At 41.4% G+C, this 21,252-nt stretch overlaps 1 protein-coding gene across 2 annotated transcripts in view; it reads right to left on the reverse strand.

Moving 5' to 3' along the window:
- Window positions 1–798: 798 nt before the first annotated feature.
- DNAAF4 (dynein axonemal assembly factor 4) overlaps window positions 799–21,252 on the reverse strand; it is a 64,362-nt gene continuing 43,908 nt past the window's right edge. Inside the window, exons 7-10 of one of the 2 annotated variants that reach the window (XM_036270321.1) lie at window positions 11,347–11,500; window positions 8,041–8,146; window positions 4,079–4,208; window positions 799–923 (exon numbers count right to left, since the gene is read on the reverse strand). In XM_036270321.1, coding sequence (XP_036126214.1) covers window positions 4,099–4,208; window positions 8,041–8,146; window positions 11,347–11,500 — 370 coding nt within the window. In that variant the 3' untranslated portion in view covers window positions 799–923; window positions 4,079–4,098. Of the gene's footprint in view, window positions 924–4,078; window positions 4,209–8,040; window positions 8,147–11,346; window positions 11,501–21,252 lie in introns of those variants that run through there. The other variant, XM_036270329.1, reaches the window with a different exon arrangement.

Here is a 21,252-nt window from a genome sequence, read left to right on the forward strand (position 1 = left end):
AGAGAGAGAGAAACATCAACGTGAAAGGGACACATCGAGTGGTTGCCACCCACACGACCCAACCAGGGCCAGGGACAAACTGCAACTGAGGTACGTGCCCTTAGCAGAAACCGAGCCCAGGTCTCTCCGGACTGCAAGCCAACTCTCTAACGGCTGAGCCAAACTGGCCAGGGCTTATCTTTTATTCATAGGCTTTAATGATAGCACTATTATTTGGGATGCATGCTTTTAATCATAAAGGAAATGTTCATCACTAATTTAGCTCTATTACCCACCATGTCCATATAAGACAAAAGTCCCTTGGAAACCATAGGAAATTGTTCAATAGAGGTAAAATATTTCATGAATACAAATGAGTACCTGTTGCATTTAAACCAAGACTTTATTTAGAGGATAGGGTCAAAAATATTAATAAATAATGGCCCTTGGCCAGGAAGCACAGGTGGTTAGAGCATCATCCCAATAAACCAAAGTTGCAGGTCAGGACACATACAAGAAGCAACCAATCAATGCATTAATAAGTGGAATAACAAATCAAATGCCCCCCCCTAAAATCAATCAATAAATTTAAATTTTTAATTAACAAAATATAATAATAAACTACTGAAGACTCCCTTTTACCTCCTCCAAGCTAATGGGTACTCTTTTGTTTTCTGATTGGGATGGTTATAGGAAAAGCCTGAGGAAAAACTAGGCTGAATGTCAAACAAATATCTGACACACAAGAAGACCTACCTTTATTTTGCTTACATTTATTTTTAAAAACACAAACAAGCAAACAAACAAACAAAGCAGGGTTGGTTGTAAGAAACAAACAACACTGTCACATCAGAAGGTTTGATAACTGGACAGGACGGCTACAGAAGTTGTTGAAAGTTGCTTCATAGAAGTAAAAGTTTCAGGGTTGCTGAGCTAGGATACTCCTGTGTGGAAATAAAAAAGAACAAGGCTGTTTTATAATCGACTTGAATGACATCAGATGATCAAATACTGTAAAATTTTTTCCTAGTTTTGTTTTCCTAAAAATCATCTAAATATAATCAGGCACTTGTGACAGCTACTGTATGCAAAGGGAAGCTGTACTGTTGTTGCTCAGTGCTTGCATCATACATTCATACAACACAAACAGTGCTGCAATCCAATGCCAATAACATAACACTCTCAGTTAACATTTTACCTCTTGCTGTCTTTTTTTTTCCTGGTGTACTTCAAGGTACTAGAAAACATATCTTCACAATACAGTGTTTGAAGTTGAATATAAGGGTTTCCAAACAGCTGTTTTACTAGGTTGATCTGATCTAACTTCAAACAATAGGTGGTGGACACATAACAAAGAAAAAAATAAGGTTCTGCAATTGGAAACTATGTGAAAACGTTAGTACTGATCACACCAAGATCAACCATTCAGACAATTAAATAGAATATTTATCCCTGGCTGGTTTTTCTCCGTGGTTAGAGCATTGGCCTGCAAACCAAAAGGTCATGGGTTCAATTCCCCATCAAGGGCACATACCTGGGTTGCAGGTTTGATACCCACCAAGGTCAGGGTCATTCGGGAGGCAACCAATCCATGTGTCTCTCTCTCATATTGCTGTTTCTCTCTGTCCCTTTCTCCTTCCCTTACACTCTATCTAAAAATCGATGGAAAAATATCCTCAGGTGAGAATGAACAACAACAAAATAGCATATTTAATATGGTACAGACAAAAATACTTTATAAACGCATAGGCTTGTGGACCAATGAGTTGTGGGTCTGATTCAGGTCAAGGGCACATACTCAGTTGCAGTTCGTCCCCAGCCCTGGTTAGGGTCAAGTGTTTCTTTCTCTCTCCCTCAGGCCCTCCCTCCCACTCTATCTGAAGATAAATGGAAAAATATCCTTGGGTGAGAATTAAAAAAAATTTGTTTTTAATAAATAAATAAAATTTTACCTTGTTAAAAATTAATCACTAAGTGTCCTGGTAATCATCATACTAACAAATATTTTATTACCTATAAGGGAAAGCGAAATTCCCTAACAAAAATATATAATTAAAATATATAGCCCTGGCTCAGCAGGTAGAATGTCGGTCTGCGGTCCAGAGAGACCCGGGTTCGGTTCCCGCTAAGGGCATGTACTTTGGTTACAGTTTGTCCCCGGCCCTGGTTGGTCGTGCGGGTGGCAGCCACTCAATGTGTCCCTTTCACATCGATGTTTCCCTCTCTCTCCCTCCCACTCTACCTGAACAAAAAATGGAAAAATGTCCTCAGGTGAGGATAAAAAAATATACATATATTTATATTTATATGCCCTGGCTGGAATGGCTCAGCGGTAGAGCATCGGCCCACGGACCAATGAGTCACCAGTTCAATTCTGGCCAAGGGCACATACCTCAGTTTCAGTCTGTCCCCAGTCCTGGTCAAGGTAGTGAAGGAGACAACCAGTGGATGTGTCCCTCTCACATCAATGTTTCTCTCTCTCTCCCTTTCTCTCCCTCTCTCTCCCTCCCACTTACCTTAGGATAAATAGAAAAATATCCTGGGGTGAGGATTAAAAAAATATATAGGAAAAAAATATTAATATAAAGAGGCAAAGAATTAAAATAAATTATTCCTTTTTTTCTATTTTATAAAATTAATTATTTATTTTTGTTACAAATGTTTCTCGTTTTCCCCCCACTGATACCCCCTCCCCCACCCTCCCCATCCTGTCCCCAGCTTTGTTGTCCATGTCCATTGTTCATGCATACATGCATATAAGTTCTGTGGTTTATCTCTTCCCCCCCCGCCCCCTCTTCTGGGGATTGTTAATCTGTACCCCACTTCCACGTCTCTGGGACTACCCCGTTCCTCAGACTGTTATGTTCATTATACTCCACAAATAAGTGAGATCATGTGATATTTGTCTTTCTCTGCTTGGCTTTTTTCACTTAGGATAATACTTTCAGGTCCCTCCATGTCATCTCAAAGGATAAGAGATCTTTCTTTCTTACAGCTGCATAGCACTCCATCGTATATGTACCACCACTTTTTTATCCATTCGTCTACTGATGGACATTTGAGCTGTTTCCAGATCTTAGCAATTGTAAATAGTGCTGCTATGAACATGGGGATACATATATTCTTTCTGATTGGTGTTTCAGGCTTCTTAGGGTTTATTCCTAGAAGTGGGATCACTGGGTCAAATGGCAGTTCAATTTTTAATTTTTTGTAGTAACACTATATTGTTTTCCATAGTGGCTGCACCAGTCTGCATTCCCACCAGCAGTGTACTAGAATCCCCTTTTCTCCACACCCTTGCTGACACTTGTTGTTTGATGATTTGTTGATGGCGGCCATTCTGACAGGTGTGAGGTGATACCTCATTGTTGTTTTAATTTGCATCTCTCTGATGATTAGTGATGTTGAGCATTTCTTCATGTCTCTTAGCCATTTGTATGTCCTGTTTGGAGAGGTGTCTATTTAGTTCCTCTGCCCATTTTTAAATTGGGTTCTTTGTCTTCCTTTTGTTGAACTGTATGAGCACTCTATATATTGGAAATTAACCCCTTATCTGATGTATCATTGGCATTTATGCTCTCCCATAAAATAGATTATTCTTTATTATTTATTTGTTTGTTTGTTTTTGTTAATCCTCACCCAAGGATCTTTTTCCATTGATTTTTAGAGAGAGTGGAAAGGAGGGAGGGAGGGGGGGAGAGAGAGAGTGAGAGAAAAAGAGAGAGGGAGAGAGAGAGACATCAATGTAGACACATCAATTTGTTGCCTCCTGCATTCGACCCAATTGGGCCAGGGATCGAACCTGACCCAGGTACTCACCCTTGACTGGGAATCAAACCCAAGATGACCCTTTGATGCATGGCCAAAACTCCAACCACTGGACCACACTGGCTAGGGCTAAAATAGATCATTCTTATTTTGATTTACTTAATCAGAAACCATTCACTCATATTATTTACCATAGATTTATAATATTTTTCCTCTATAAAACTAGAGCACTAAAATAAAGTGATTCTGTACAATTAGCCATAATATGTATAAAGATTCCCAATGCCTCCAGTTATTTTGGAAAAAGTTTAAACAAAAGTCAATACAATACCTAGTTGCTTCTAGTAGTCATTAAGATTTTAGTTCTGTTCCTTGAATTATATTCCGAATCTTCTCAGCATCATTTTGTACAATTTTGTTGGCTGGATCAATCTTAAGTGCAGCTTCATAATCCTGTAGGCCTATATTTACATAGCAATAATGTCCAATAAAATACTCTATAAATATTTGTGTTTTTAGACTATTTATTTATTTATTTATTTATTTAGTGTGGTACATGCCCCTAGCAGGAACCTAGTGGGACTCTCTGGTCCACAGGCCGACGCTCAACCACTGAGCCAAACTGGCCAGGACTAGACAATATATATATTTTTTTTAATAAAATAATCACTAAGAACATGGTTCAGGACCAGCACTGAGCTTTAAATCAGATTCCCATCTTTACACACATGGCAGTATCTCTAACAGACTGCAAAAATTTTTCAGTGATTTCAGGAGTAAGTATAATGAGTTCATTCCGGATTCAGTAAGAAGCAGTAATTTTTTTTTTTTTTAAGAGAGCTTTATTAGCCACGCGGCGACTGTCCCATTCTACACAGAGGAGAGAGCAGGCAAGAAGCAGTAATTTATTTATTTTCTTACATTATATTAATAAAATTTAATTTAAAAAGAAGCAGTTACTTTATGTTTTGATTTTTGTTTTGAGGACAGGAAAGAGACAGGAGGGGGGACACACATCAATCAGTTGCCTCCCGAAGGCACACTGACCGGGGATCGAGCCCAAAACCTGGGCATGTGCCCTGTCCATGAATTGAATCAGTGACCTTTTGTTACACAGGACAACACTCAACCAACTGAGCCTCACCGGCCAGGGCATGAAGCAGTTATTTTAAATTCAAGAACAAATAAGGTAAGAGCTTAAATGCATTAAGGCATGAACAGAATCACTTAAACTCATATAATGAAAGGACATTTTTATCACCTCAGTATAAAATGTAATAAATGGGCCCTAGCTGGTTTGACTCAGTGATTAGAGCATCAGCCCTCGAACCGAGGGGTCGTAAGTTCGATTCTGGTCAAGGGCATGTACCTAAGTTGCAGGTTTGATCCTCGGGCCCCATTGGGGTTATGTGGGAGGCAACCAATCACACATGTATGTTTTTCTCTCTCTCCTTCCCTCCCTTCCACTCTTTCTAAAACTCAGTGGAAAATTATCCTCGGGTGAGGATTAACAAAAAAGAAAAAACAAAAAAGTAATAAATGGGCCCTGGCCAGGTAGTTCAGTTGGTTAGAGTGTCATCCCAATAAGCCAAGGTTACAGATTCGAACCCAGTCAAGGCACATGAAAGATTTAATCAATGAAGCCCTGGCCGCTTTGGCTCAGTGGTTAGAGCATCAGCCTGTGGTCCCAAGAGACCTGGGTTCGGTTCCCACTAAGGGCATGTGCCTCAGTTGCAGTTTGTCCCTGGCCCTGGTTGGGTTGTGCGGGTGGCAGCCACTCGAAGTGTCCCTTTCATGTCAATGTTTCTCTCTCTCTCTCTTCCTCTCTCTCCCTCCCACTCTATCTGAACAAAAAAATGGAAAAATGTCCTCTGGTGAGGATTAAAAAAAAAAAAAATTAACCAATGAATACATAAGTAAGTGGAACAAGAAATCGATGTTTCTCTTTCTCTCCCTTTCTCTTTCTCTATCTCAAAAATCAATTAAAAATATGAGCCCTGAATGGGTGGCTCAGTTTCAGGTTTAATTTCCAGTCAGGGTCCATACATAGGTTGCAGGTTCCATCCCTGGTTGGGGCCTGTATGGGAAGCAACTGATCAATAATTCTCTCTCTCTCTCCCCCTCCCTCTAAAATCAATAAAATAATATATCCTTGGGTTGAAGATTTTTAAGAAAAGTGGTAAATGGCATCTTATTTAAAAACTCTAGATTTTTTAAAATACTTTTGGTAGACTAAATCCATACTCTATATAATTCATAAACAATAGTTTGTGGTTTTTTTCTATAGTTGTCATATCTACAGAATTCCTTTGAGGAAAATTGGTTAAGAAAGAAAGTGTTATGTGCCCTGGCCGGTTTGGCCCAGCGGTTAGAGCGTTGGCCTGCAGTCCAGAGAGACCTGGGTTCGGTTCCTGCTAAGGGCACATACCTTGGTTGCAGTTTGTCCCTGGCCCTGGTTGGGTCGTGTGGGTGGCAACCACTCGATGTGTCCCTTTCACATCGATGTTTCTCTCTCTCTCTTTCCCTCCCACTCTATCTGAACAAAATATCGAAAAATGTCCTCAGGTGAGGATAAAAAAAAAAAAAGAAAGCACTGTGGATGGGTTGGTAAAAATGTATAACTGAATCTAAATCTTTACCAATAAAACAGTGGGAAGAATTTCTTTGGGAGGCAGAAAACTTGGGTTCTAAGTGCTACTGATTGCCATGCCACTGCAGGCATATCACTTAAATTTCCCAATTCTGCATTTTCTCACCTTTAGCTCAAAAGAGTCTGATGCTATTATAGTTTTTAAAGATAGTTTTACAATGTTTCATTCCTGTATTGATATTTTTTATCCTCATGAAGCCAGATAAGACACTAAAAAAAAAAAAGAATTGGGTACATAAACCTAATTTAGATGCTTTAGTTAGAAAAATCTCCTAAAAATGGCAGAAACAAGTTTAAACATGAAGTTGAAAATAATAAAACTTTTAAAGGCTAGAGCCCATTAGGTCTTGAATGAAGGGAAGCTAAATAGGCACCTGGGAGGGAGGTATGGGAAAAGCAGCGGTGAAGATGAGACTCTGGCAACTACAACATTTTGCCTTTGGGACAACATGAGTAGCTAACCACACACAGCCCCTAAATACATTAAAAATGTATAACAAGTCTTGCCCGGTTTGGCTCAGCGGTTAGAGCGTTGGCCTGCGGTCTGGAGAGACCCAGGTTCGGTTCCCTCTAAGGGCACGTACCTCGGTTGCAGTTTGTCCCCGGCCCTGGTTGGGTCGTGCCAGTGGCAACCACTCGATGTGTCCCTTTCACGTCGATGTTTCTCTCTCTCTCTCTCTCTCTCTCTCTCTCTCTCTCTCTCTCTCTCTCCCCCTCCCTCCCTCCCACTCTATCTGAACAAAATATGGAAAAATTTCCTCCGGTGAGGATGAAAAAAAATTTTTTTTCATTAGAAAAAAAATAAAATAAACTTTCCATTAGATCATAAGCAATTCATTTATATCCTTTATCACATATCTTTTCATGGGAAAGTTGATACTGCCCTGGCCGGTTTGGCTCAGCGGTTAGAGCATCAGCCTGTGGTCCAGAGAGACCCTGGTTCGGTTCCCGCTAAGGGCGCGTACCTTGGTTACAGTTTGTCCCTGGTCCTGGTTGGTCGTGCGGGTGGCAGCCACTCGATGTGTCCCTTTCACGTCAATGTTTCTCTCTTTTTCTCTTCCTCTCTCTCCCTCCCACTCTGTCTGAACAAAAAAATGGAAGGATGTCCTCGGGTGAGAATTAAAAAAAAGAAAAGAAAAGTTGATACCACAGCATTTCCTAGATCTAAACTTGTTCACATCTTATTCTAACTCCCTCCTGTAACAATCAATTTTTTTAATATTTCAAAATCATTTTTTGTCAGGTAAGTTACAAAGAATAAATTAAGTGATTAAAAAATATAAAATAGCCCTGGCCAGTTTGGCTCAGCGGTTAGAGCGTCGGCCTGTGGTCCGGAGAGACCCGGGTTCGGTTCCCGCTAAGGGCACGTACTTCGGTTGCAGTTTGTCCCCGGCACTGGTTGGTCGTGCGGGTGGCAGCCACTCGATGTGTCCCTTCACTTCGATGTTTCTCTCTCTCTCTCCCTTCGTCTCTCTCCCTCCCACTCTATCTGTACAAAAAAATGGAAAAATATCCTCGGGTGAGGATAAAAATATATATATATATATATAGTAATGGAGCCCTACAAAACTGTGATCTTAACCCCAATGACATTTTTTTCAGAGTATAATTTGAAACTTAAAACATTTCTACCATTTTCTTACCTTCTATATACAATTCTAGTTGACAGAATGCTGTTCCACGTCGTACATGTGCCTTCATTCTTGCATTAGCATTGTCTGCAACAGGTGGTGTCAATAATTCTAGTGCCTTATCAAAAAATAATAATAATAATAAGGGAAAGATGTAACTTTCTAATTTAAACCTGAGCAAAACCATGGTAAAAACTTTAACTTTAAAAAAGACATCAAGCCCTGGCCGGTTTGGCTCAGCGATTAGAGCGTTGGCCTGCGGTCCAGAGACCCAGGTTCGGTTCCCACTAAGGGCATGTACCTCGGTTGCAGTTTGTCCCCGGCCCTGGTTGGGTCATGCGGGTGGCAGCCACTCGATGTGTCCCTTTCATGTAGATGTTTCTCTCTCTCTCTCTCTCTCTCTCCCTCTCCCTCCCTCCCACTCTATCTGAACAAAAAAATGAAAAAATGTCCTCAAGTGAGGATTAAAAAAAATATAACAATAATAAAAAAATAACAGGCCTCAAATCTTCACCCACCTAAACTTTTGGCTTAGTTAGCAGAGGAATTTATTAAATATATATATTTATATTGAACAATTTAAGGAACTGTTCAATTGTTCCCATATGAGATTCATCCCCTCTCCCCCAAAGTTATGATTTGGTTTATCATTTAAAACCTCTTGCCCTGGCCGGTTTGGCTCAGCGGTTAGAGCGTCGGCCTGCGGTCCGGAGAGACCCGGGTTCGGTTCCCGCTAAGGGCACGTACTTCGGTTGCAGTTTGTCCCCGGCCCTGGTTGGTTGTGCGGGTGGCAGCCACTCGATGTGTCCCTTTCACATCGATGTTTCTCTCTTTCTCTTCCTCTCTCTCCCTCCCACTCTATCTGTACAAAAAATGGAGAAATGTCCTCAGGTGAGGATTAAAAAAAATAAATAAATAAAATAAAATAAAATAAAATAAAATAAAACCTCTAAAGCCTTAGCTTTACTAGCAAGAATGATTAAATAACACTTGTGGTTTTTATATTCAAATTAGATTATTCTGTTTATTCATTTATTCAACAAGTATTTGTTGATGCACAAAATTGTACTACTAAATGGAAAACTAGATAAAAATATTGTCAGATGTGCAGTAGCTTAATGAGATCAAAGTATGAGGACTCGGTTGTTTCCTCCATATCCTCAATCTCAAGGAGCCACATAAGAGATTTTACATGTGATTTTCCCTTAAAAGAAGTTACTCTGATGTGAAAAAAAGAAAATGCTAGCAGTTAAAGATAATGACATGAGGCCGGCCTGTGTGGCTCACTGGTTGAGCATCGACCCATGCACCAAGAGGTCGCTGGTTCGATTCCCAGTCAGGGCACATGCCCAGGTTGTGGGCCTGATCCCCAGTGGGGGGCATGCAGGAGGTAGCCAATTGATGTTCTCTCTCATGGATGTTTCTATCTCTCTCCCTCTATCTCTAAAATCAATAAAGACAAAAATTTTTTTGAAAAGATAATGAGCCCTGGCCAGTTTGGCTCAGCAGTTGGAGTGTCAGCCCACAGACCAAATAGACCCAGGGTTTGATTCCAGCCAAAGACACGTACCTGGGTTGCGGTTTGTCCTCGGCCCTGGTTGGGGTTGTGCGGGTGGCAACCAGTCAATGTGTCTCTCTCACATCGATGTTTCTCTCTCTCTCTGTCTCTCTCTCTAATTCCCACTCTGTCTCAAGATAAATGTAAAAAATATATATCCTCGAGTGAGAATTAAAAAAATAAAAAGAGCCCTGGCCAGTTTGGCTCAGCGGTTAGAGCGTTGGCCTGCGGTCCGGAGAGACCCGGGTTCGGTTCCGGCTAAGGGCATGTACCTCGGTTGCAGTTTGTCCCCGGCCCTGGTTGGTCGTGCCCGTGGCAGCCACTCAATGTGTCTCTTTCACATCGATGTTTCTCTCTCTCTCTCTCTCTCCCTCCCACTCTATCTGTACAAAAAATGGAAAAATGTCCTCGGGTGAGGATAAAAAAATAAATAAATAAATAAATAAATAAATAAATAAATAAATAAATAAAAAGATAATGACATGATATTAGCAGTGAAAATTAGGATATACCAAGTTACTCTCAAAATGGGAAAACAAATGACTGATATAACCTTTTACTGTGCAAGTGGTAGCAATACCAAGTGTTCTTCCCTCTACCTTGCATTATGTGTGCAAAATTTTAATAAGAAAAAGGGTGAGCACAAACTGACAACAATTTACTCATTTCCATATGGATTTTAACTGACATACCAAGGCAGTCTAATAGCAATTAATAGGGGATTTCTAATCTAACTTGAAGTCTTGAGAAACACCAGTTCCTTGTCCATACAAAAAAATCTTTTTTTTTTTCCAGAAAAAAAGATGTAATAAGCAAGATGATTCTTAAAATCCTGTATTATTTAAAGAATCCTCAATTAGCCCTGGCCGGTTTGGCTCAGCGGTTAGAGCATCGGCCTGCAGTCCAGAGAGACCCGGGTTCATTTTCCACTAAGGGCACGTACCTCAGACCTGGTTGGGTCGTGCGGGTGGCAGCCACTCGATGTGTCCCTTTCATGTCGATGTTTCTCTCTCTCTCTCTCTCTCTCTCTTTCTCTCTTTCCCTCCCACTCTATCTGAACAAAAAATGGAAAAATGTGCTTGGGTGAGGATTTAAAAAAAGAATCCTCAATTATTTAAATTTGACACATAAAAAGTAAGGGCATTATTTAAACCAATAAATACAAGGATAACAATTTCTTTTTTTTTTTTATCATTTTTTTGTTAATCCTCTCCCAAGGATATTTTTCTTTTCTTTTCTTTTTTTTTTTTTATCCTCACCCGAGGATATTTTTCCATTTTTTGTAGAGATAGAATGGGAGGGAGAAAGAAGAAGGGAGAGAGAGTGAGAAACATCGACGTGAAGGGACACATCGAGTGGCTGCCACCCGCACGACCAACCAGGGTCGGGGACAAACTGCAACGGAGGTACATGCCCTTAGCGGGAACTGAACCCAGGTCTCTCCGGACCGCAGGCCGACGCTCTAAACGCCGAGCCAAACCAGCCAGGGCTGGGATATTTTTCCATTAAAATTTTTTAGATAGAGTGGAAGTGAGGAAGGTAGGGCGAGACAAAGAGAAACATTGATGTGAGAGAGACACATCAATTGGTTGCCTCCCACACAGGGATCAAACCTGCAACCCAGGTATGTGCCCTTGACCAGGAATCGAACCTGTGACCCTTCATTCCTCGGGCCGAGGCAGTAATCACTGAGCCAAACCAGCCAGGGCAGAAGGATACCAATTTTAAAGTACCATGTACAAATAAATAGATATATATACCTTAGAAGAATCTTCGATGGCCTTGTGTAAGTTTTTTAATTTCAGGTGGCAAGCCGCTCGATTCAGATATAATAGTGGAATTTTACTGTTTAGTCTTATGGCTAAGTTGTATGCATTAATAGCTGCCAAATAGTTTTCTGTTGCAAACAATTTGCTAATGAGATAAAAACAAAACAAAACAAAACAAACAATATAACACTGAAACAGAAAAACAAATACTATCTAATGATATTTGGCAAAGGGAATGGCTTACCTCCTTTTCTATTCCCTGTACATGGAGGTTGTAGGCTACACTGACTCCACATACATGAGCATGTCATAAGCATGACCTCACTCCTACCTCCAAGGGTAGACATCAATAGTTTAAGCCAGTACACATATTTCTATCCTCCTTGCAACAATGATTGACTCAGGGATGGGCTAATGACCTAAACTGGTCTATTCAGAATGAAGTCTGTGACTTTGTTTTGAGTTAGAGTTTGAAAAATTGGAAAAACTCCCCCTGCTGGATACAAATGAAGAAAACACACAGCCCAAATTGTTACTGAGCATGTGTTACACCATGGGAGGAGCTAGACTAGAACAGAGCTGAAACCATAAAATTATGAAAATAATAAAAAAGGCAGAAGGAAACTGAGTCCTTGGTGATACAGTTAAGCTGCTGGATCAACTTTACCCAAAATATATTATACCTTTAGCTTTTTAGTTACATTAGCCAATAAATTTTTTTTAACATAAATCTAGTTTAAATTGAGTTTTCTTTTTTTTTTTTTTAACTTATCTTTATTGTTGAATATATTACAGATGTTCCTCCTTTTTTCCCTATTGATCCCCTCCTCCCCATTCCCCACCTCCTCCTGCTTTTCCCCACACTGTTGTCTGTGTCCATTGGTTATGCATATATGCACTGAAGTTTTTCAGTTTATTTCTTCCCACCCCAAACCCTCTTCCCTTTGAGGTTTGTCAGTCTAACAACCAATTTGTCCTTCTTAATCCTTTCACCTTTTTCACCCATTCCCCCAACCCCTCTACCATCTGTCAACCAACAAAATGTTCTCTGTATCTATGATAATGTTTCTGTTCTGCCTGTTCATTTTGTTTGTAGATTCAATTGTTGATAGATATGTATTCATTGCCATTTTGTTTGTTCATATTTTTGATCTTCTTTTTCTTCAAGAAGACCCTTCAACATTTCATATAAAAATGGTTTGGTAGTGATGAATTCCTTTAGCTTTATCTTGTCTGGGAAACTCTTCATATGGCCATCGATTCTAAATGAGAGCTTTGCAAGATAGAGTAATCTTGGTTGTAGATTTTTGCTTTTCATCACTCTGAATATTTCTTGCCACTCCCTTCTGGCCTGCAAAGTTTCTTTTGAGAAATCAGCTGACAGTCTTATGGGAACTCCCTTGTAGGTAACTAGCTGCTTTTCTCTTGCTGCTTTTAAGATTCCCTCTTTGTCTTGAACCTTTTGCATTTTGATGATGATGTGTCTTGGTGTGGGCCTCTTGGGTTCATCTTGTTTGGGACTCTCTGTGCTTCCTGAACATGTATGTCTGTTTCCTTCACCAAGTTAGGGAAGTTTTCTGTCATTATTGTTTCAAATAGGTTTTTTATTTCTTGTTCTCTCTCTTCTCCTTCTGGCACTTCCAAGATGGGAATGTTGGTACACATGAAGTTGTCCCAAAGGCTCCTTACACTATCCTCATTTTTTTTGGATTCTTTTCTCTTTTTGCTGTTCTGATTGGGTGTTCTTTGCTTCTTTATATTCCAAATCAATAGTTTGCTTCTTGGCTTTACCTACTCTACTATTGAATCTGTAAATTATTCTTTATTTCAGTTAGTGCCTCCTTCATTTCTGACTGGTCCTTTTTTATGCTCTTTAGGCCCTCACTAAGTTTACTGAAGTTCTCATGAAGTTCGTTGAGCATCCTTATAGGCAGTGTTTTGAATTCTGCATCTGTTAGGTTGCTTATCTCCATTTTGCTTAGTTCTTTTCCTGGAGTTCTGTTCTGTTCTTTCATTTGGGACATGTTTCTTTGTCTCCTCATTTTGGCTGCCTCCCTGTGTTTGTTTCTATGTATTAGGTAGAGTTGCTATGTCTCCTGGGTTTCCTAGGGTGGCACATCAATGAGAGGGTTTTACTTAGGCTGATCAGCTGTAAAGACTGGCTGTGCCCACTATCCACCAACCTCTAATTACCTTGGATGATCAGCTGTGCAGGGGTCCACCACACAGAGCAAGACTTACTTCAGCAGGGCTCTGGTACCCACTGAGTCCACTTCTTGAGTGTGTCATTTGTGGAGGTGGTTGGGTGGTGGTGCTTTGCAGTGTTCTGAAGCTGTCCATTGGGTGTGCTGGCTCTGGGGCGAGGTCAGCCACTCTCTGGTGTTGTACCCGGGGCCACCAGGCATAAGCTACAAAGCAGTCTTCAGATGGATGCTTCTTGTGCTGGGCTTGGAGGTGCCCAGGAAAAGCCAAGTTATGAACCAAGGCTGGCTGCTTCTAGTGCCAGGTCTAGGGCCACTTAATGAGAGGTATGGGGTTCACTGAGACCAGATGCTGCTTGTTTGAAAGAATTTAGGAAACTCTGTGCCCTGGTCAGTTTGGCTCAGCAGTTAGAGCGTTGGCCCACGGGACCAGAGAGTCCAGGGTTTGGTTCCCGCTAAGGGCACATAACTCAGTTGCAGTTTGTCCCTGGCTCTGGATGGGGCCATGTGGGTGGCAACCAGTCAATGTGTCTCTCTCACATCGATGTTTCTCTCTCTCTTCCCTCCTCTCTCCCTCCTGCTGAAAAAAAAAAAAGAGAGAGAGAAAGAGAGAGAAAGAGAGAAAAGAAAAGAAAAGAAAAGAAAAGAAAAGAAAAGAAAAGAAAAGAAAAGAAAAGAAAAGAAAAGAAAAGAAAAGAAAAAAAAAGAAAAGAAAAGAAAAGAAAAGAAACACCCTGGCTGGTTTGGCTCAGTGGTTAGAGTGTCGGCCTGCGGTACAGAGAGACCCGGGTTCGGTTCCCGCTAAGGGCACATACCTCGGTTGCAGTTTGTCCCTGGCACTGGTTGGTCGTGCGGGTGGCAGCCACTCGATGTGTCCCTTCACATCGATGTTTCTCTCTCTCTCTCTCTTCCTCTCTCTCCCTCCCGTTCTAGCTGAACAAAAAATGGGAAAATGTCCTCGGGTGAGGATAAAAAAAAAAAAGAAAGAAAAAAAAGAGCCCTGGCCAGTTTGGCTCAGTGGTTAGAGCATTGGCCTGCGGTCTGGAGAGACCCAGGTTCGTTTCCCGCTAAGGGCACATACCTCGGTTGCAGTTTGTCCCTGGCCCTGGTTGGTTGTGTGGGTGGCAGCCACTCGATGTTTCTCTCTCTCTCTCTCTCTCTGTTCCTCTCTCTCCCTCCCACTCTACCTGAACAAAAAATGGAAAAATGTCCTCGGGTGAGGATGATAAAAAAGAAAAGAAAAAAGAAAAGAAAAGAAAGAAAAAAAAATTTAGGAAACTCTGAAGCAGGATCCAAGACAAGCCATTGCTTTGGTAAAGCAACCGACAACAGCTTGGGTGGGCCTAAAAGTTGGGTGGGGCAGGGCCTCAGTGAGTCACCAGGGCAGGGCAACCAGTGTGAGCCAGGTTGCTGGAGTCCTAGATATGGTGGCTGTCCGCTGCTCAAGGAAAGGGCTCACCAAAGGAACAAAGGCCTCTGACAGCACGTCTGTCCAGGAGAAAGCCCCCTCTCCAGCTCTTGCCCCAATGCCAAACATCTCAGTTCTTCCCCGTATGTCTCTGGTACTTTTCGAGCTGCTTCCTCCATGCTGGAGCCTGGAGGGTTCAAGTCCGAGTAAGTCCGTGCGCGGGCCCTTTAAGAGGAACTTCCTAGGGCTCCAGCCGCCTCAGCCTCCCTGAGCCTCAGTTCCCGCTGGTTTTTCCAGCCAGAAGTTATGGGGACTTCTCTTCCGGGCACTGGAACCCTGAGCAGTATGCCTAGTGTGGGACGGGGACCCCTCAGTCCTCAGGGAGGACCTTCCCAGCTGAGGTGTCCTCCTGATTTTTATCCGCCACACGTGGGTGTGGGACCAGCCTGTCCGCCCCTCCGCCCCTCCTACCAGTCTCGATGCAGCTGCTTCTTTAATTCCGTAGTTGTAGGACTTCCATTCAGCTTTGTTTCAGGAGGTTTTGAATGATGGTTGTTCTGCTGTAACTTAGATGTGTTTGTGAGAGGATGCGAGACCTCGTTTACCTATTCGCCATCTTGACCGGAAGTTATTAAAATGGGTTTTCTTGGTTACTTGCAAACCAAAGCATTCTAATGAATATACTCTTTCAATTAAAATCTTCCAAAATTCTCTTAAAATAAACAGTTGTACATAATTAAATAATTTATTTAAAATGTTAAGTTTCTTTGTTTGTCATATATAAGTCCCAGAATATTGAAAAATGCATAAACATAAGGAAAATAGAAAATACTTTGCCAGGTATAAAAGTGCCATATAAATACCACTTTGTATTCATTTCCAGTCATTCATGCATACTTTACAGCTCTAGAATATTAAACACGATGACATCAAAAGCAGGCCCATAAAAGCAGCCAGTAAATCCCGAGTAAAAGGTAAAACGACAGCACTGTGACATCTAACCTCAGCCTGACTCAAGTTTCAGTTGACTTGCACAAACTAAAAGAGCTCCTGTGGGAATTAGGTTTAGGTTTTTGATGCATTTTGAGTTAATTTTTGTATATGATGTTACATAAGGGTCGGACTTCATTCTTTTATATGTGGATATTCAGTTTTCCCAACATCATTTGTTGAAAAGACTGTCCTTTCTCCACTGAATAGTCTTAGCACCTTTTTGAAAATTATATAACCATATACAGAGGTTGGCAAAATTAGGTTTACAGTTATAATACAAATAAAACCAATTAACAAATAATAACACAAGAATAAATTCTGTTTTGTAGACTCAGAACTGTACACCTACTTTTTCCCACCCCTGTATGTAAGGATTATTTCTGGGCTATCTACTCCATTGATCTATATGCCTTTACAAACCTTATATTAATATATATTAGAGGACGGTTCCATTTATAAATTTACAGTTTTAGCCCTGGCCGGTTTGGCTCAGCGGTTGAAGCATCAGCCTGCAGTCCAGAGAGACCCGGGTTTGGTTCCCGCTAAGGGCATGTACCTCGGTTGCAGTTTCTCCCCAGCCCTGGTTGGGTCGTGCGGGTGGCAGCCACTCGATGTGTCCCTTTCATGTAGATGTTTCTCTCTCTCTCTCTCTCTCTCTCTCTCTCTCCCCCCCCCCCCCCCCCCACTCTATCTGAACAAAAAATGAAAAAAATGTCCTCGGGTAAGGATTAAAAAAAGAAAAAACATAAATTTACAGTTTTATAATGCAACAAGTTTTATCAGAAAAAGTCTCCCAGGTTGTAAGGGAAGAAGAGCTACAATGAACAAAATTAAGAGAATCACTGTAGGATGCACAATAGCAAGAAATAGGAAGTATTAAAATTTTTAATGTTTACATATATATATTAAAATATAAATCCAGCCCTGGCCGGTTTAGCTCAGCTGTTGGAGCATCAGCCTGCAGACTAGAGAATCCCAGGTTTGGTTTCCGCTAGGGGCATGTACCAAAGAAAGAAAAAGAAAAAGAAAATATAAATCCATATGAACATTACATTCTTTAAAGTTCAATACCACAACCCAGAATGGTCTAAACTCAGAAATAGAAAAATTTCAAAGGAAAAATATTAAACCTCTGTCTAAAAAGCAGTAATTTTTGAACACCAAATTTAAACAGAGGAGCTAATAATCATTAAGTCTACGCAGATGCTCCAAATAAGGCAATGCTAGGGAAAAGAATTATGCAAAAGTACTCATTCATTTCACACATATTGAGTGCTTATTGTACAAAGGGGAATGGACAGTTGCACACTCCTCTCATTTTTATGATGACTGATTGGCTTGCCTTTGTAAAGAAAGAAACATTCTAACTGGCAATGGTCTTAAAGGTCAAACATTTTGTACAAGAGTTGAGTGTGGTCCGGCTGGTGTGGCTCAGTGGTTGAGCATCGACCCATGCTACAAGGAGTCGCCAGTTCGATTCCCAACCAGGACACATTCCTAGATTGTGGGCCCGATCCTCAGTGGGAGGCATGCAGGAGGTAGCCAATCGATGTTCTCTCTCATCAATGTTTCTATCTCTCTGTCCGTTTCACTTCCTCTCTCTCTAAAATCAGTAAAAAAGAAAGAATATTCACACTTCTTTTTCATGTAAAAAAAAAAAAAGCCCTGGCTGGTTTGGCTCGGTGGTTGAAGCGTCAGCCTATGGTCCAGAGAGACCGGGGTTCGGTTCCCACTAAGGGCACGTACCTTGGTTGCAGTTTGTCCCCGGACCTGGTTGGGTCGTGTGGGTGGCAACCACTTGATATGTCCCTTTCATGTCGATGTTTCTCTCTCTCTCTCCCTCCCACTCTATCTGAACAAAAAATAGAAAAATGTCCTCAGGTGAGGATTAAAAAAAAAAAAAAAGAGTTGTGTGGGCCCTGGCCTGTGTGGCTTAGTTGGTTGAGCATGCCCTTGCATGGAAAGACTGCAGGTTTCATTCCCGATCAAGGCTCAGTGGGGGTTCGATCCCTGGTCGGGGTGTGTACAGAAGGCAACTAATCGACGTTTCTCTCTCAAATCAATGTTTCTTTCTCTCTCTCTCCCTCTCTCTCTAAAAAAAATAAATACATAAAAACATATTAAAAAAAAGTTGAGTATGAGAGAAGCAATAAAAGGCAGAAGTGTTAAGAAAGAAGCAAAGTGGAGGGAAGCAAAGAAAAGAACAGAAAAGAGGAGAAATCAGTAGTGGGGCTTAGAAACTGGAATGGGGACGGGGAGCAGCACATCCCAACAGAAGACAGCTTTGTTTTGTAGGCAATGGGAACTGTAGCACACACCTGCCCCTCAAAAGACTTTGAAAGTCCTTGTTTCCTTCAGCATCTTGTTTGGGTATAAAACATTTTTTTAAATCCTCACCCCAGGATATTTTTCTATTTACCTTCAGATAGAGTGGGAGGGAGGGAGAGAGAGAAAGAGAAAGGGAGAGAGAAAGAAACATCAATGCAAGAAGGACACATCGACTGGTTGCCTTCCGCATGACCCCAACCAGGACCGGGGAAAAACTACAACCAAGGTACTGGAATCTAATCTAGGACTCATTGGTCCACAGGCTGATGCTCTAATTGCTGAGCCAAACAAGCCAAGGGGGTATAAAACATTCTTGATGGCCTGGCCAGTGTGGCTCAGTGGCTGAATGTCGACCCATGGACCAGAGTTTGCTGGTTCAATTCCTGGTCAGGGCACATGCACAGGTTGTGGGTTAGATCCTCAGTAGGGGCATGCAGGAGGCGGCCAGTTGATGTTCTCTCTCATCAATGTTTCTATCTCTCTTTCTCTCTCCGTTCCTGTCTCTCTAAAATCAATAAAGAAAAAAAAATTCTTGAATATCTCAAGAGCATCTAAAGCTGACATTAGTGTGCCTCAAGCACATCAACCACTACAATTTAGCACTCAGGATGGAAGGAGGAAAAGGATACTCATACTGAACAAAATGACCAAGTCAGGCCATAATAGGTGCACTGCAACACAATATTATGGGTTGTAAAATGCATATGAATAAACAACTGAACAAAATTATCATCACATCAAAGAAGTTGTCTTAGAAAATGGAATCTAAACTTCTTTAACTTGGATAAAAGGTAGCAGCATAAGAAGACTGTCTTATCTCCATAAACAGAGTTTCTATTTTATCTAATTTTAATTAATTAATTTATTTATTTTAATTCCCAGCCAAGGATATTTTTACATTTATGTTCAGACAGAGTGGGAGGGAGGGAGAGAGAAACATCAATGTGAGAGAGACACACTGATTGGTTGCCACCCGCATGACTCCAACAGGGGCCTGGAACAAACCACAACTGAGGTTCTTGCCCTTGTCCAGAATCGAACCTGGAACTCCCTGGTTCGCAGGCCGACACTCTAACTGCTGAGCCAAACTGGCCAGGGCTATATATATATATTTATATATATATATATATATATATATATATATATATTTAATCCTCACCCGAGGACATTTTTCCATTTTTTGTTCAGATAGAGTGGGAGGGAGAGAGAAAGAGAAACATCAACGCAAAAGGGACACATCGAGTGGTTGCCACCCGTACAACCCATCCAGGGCCGGGGACAAACCGCAACCAAGGCACATGCCCTTAGCAGGAACCAAACCCAGGTCTCTCCACACCGCAGGCTAATGCTCTAACCGCTGAGCCAAACCGGCCAGGGCTAGCCAGGGCTATTTTTTTAACTTAATCTTTATTGACTGTATTGCAGATGTTCCCCCCTTTTTTTCTCATTGACCCCCTCTTCCCCAATCCCACCCCCCTCTCCTGCCTTCCCCACACTATTGTCAGTGTCTATTGTTATGCATATATGCATTGAAGTTCTTTGGTTTATCTCATCCTGCCCCCCCTCACCCCTTCCCTTTGAGGTTCATCAGTCTAACCAATTTGTACTTCTTTTTCTTAACACTTTCTTTCTTTCTTTCTTTCTTTTTTTTGCATTTATCTTCAGATAGGCGGGAAGGAGAGAGGAGGGAAGAGAGAGAGAAACATCGATGTGATAGAGACACATTGACTGGTTGCCACCCACACAACACCAACCGGGGCCAGGGACAAACTGCAACCCAGGTACATGCCCTTAGCGCGAACTGAACCCAGGCTTGTCTGGACCGCGGGCCAACATTCTAACTGCTGAGCCAAACCAGCCAGGGCCCAATTTGTACTTTTTTATTCCTTCATCTTTTTCACCCATCCCCCAACCCCCTCCCATCTGGCAAGAAACAAAAAGTTCTCTGTATCTATGAGTCTGTTTCTGTTCTGCTTGCTCATTTTGTTTGTAGATTCAGTTGTTGATAGATATGTATTAATTGCCATTTTATTGTTCATATTTTTGTTCTTCTCCTTCAAGAAGACCTTTCAACATTTCATATAATACTGTCTTGGCAGTGACGAACTCCTTTAGCTTTTTCTTGTCTGGGACACTATATGTCCATCGATTCTAAATGATAGTTTTGCAGGATAGAGTAATCTTGGTTGTAGGTTGTTGTTTTTCATCACCTTGAATATCTCTTGCCACTCCTTTCTGGCCTGCAAAGTTACTTTTGAGAAATCAGCTGACAGTTTTACAGGAGCTCTTTAGTAGGTAATGAACTGCTTTTCTCTTGTTGCTTTTAAGATTCTCTCTTTGTCTTTAACCTTTGGCATTTTGATGATGATGTATCTTGGTGTGGGCCTCTTGGGGTTCATCTTGTTTGGGACTCTCTGTGCTTCCTGGACTTCTATGTCTAAACAGAGTTTTTAAAATGCAGCAAAGTTGCATTTTGGCCGGTTGCTCAGTGGTTAGAGCACTGGCCTGCAAACCGAAGAGTCAAGTGTTCGATTCTGGTCAAGGGCGCATACCTTGGTTGCAGTTCGGTCCCCTGCCCTGGTTGGGGTCATGCAGGAGGCAACCAATTGATAAGTCTCTCTCACATTGATGTTTCTCTCTCTCTCCTTCCCACTCTATCTGAAGATAAATGAAAAAATATCCTCGGGTAAGGATTAAAAAATAATAAATAAATAAATAAATTTAATGCAGCAAAGCAAGACAGATTTGGCAAATCTGTACTAAATGTAGGCAGGTACAAGGGGCTCTTGGGAGACAGTTCTCCATGGGTCTCCTGCATGTCTTATGTCAGACCCACCTCTACATTATCCTGTAGGACTTAAGGGGCAAAGGGAACCAACATGACTGAAGCTCATACTACTTGCCTTGAATAATAAAGTCCTTTGTCTCTAAACCATGAGTCTCCTGTCTTCTGCCAGCATCCATTAA

This window comes from Molossus molossus, unplaced genomic scaffold (genome assembly GCF_014108415.1).
Source record: "Molossus molossus isolate mMolMol1 unplaced genomic scaffold, mMolMol1.p scaffold_m16_p_1, whole genome shotgun sequence".
Classification (NCBI taxonomy): domain Eukaryota; kingdom Metazoa; phylum Chordata; class Mammalia; order Chiroptera; family Molossidae; genus Molossus; species Molossus molossus.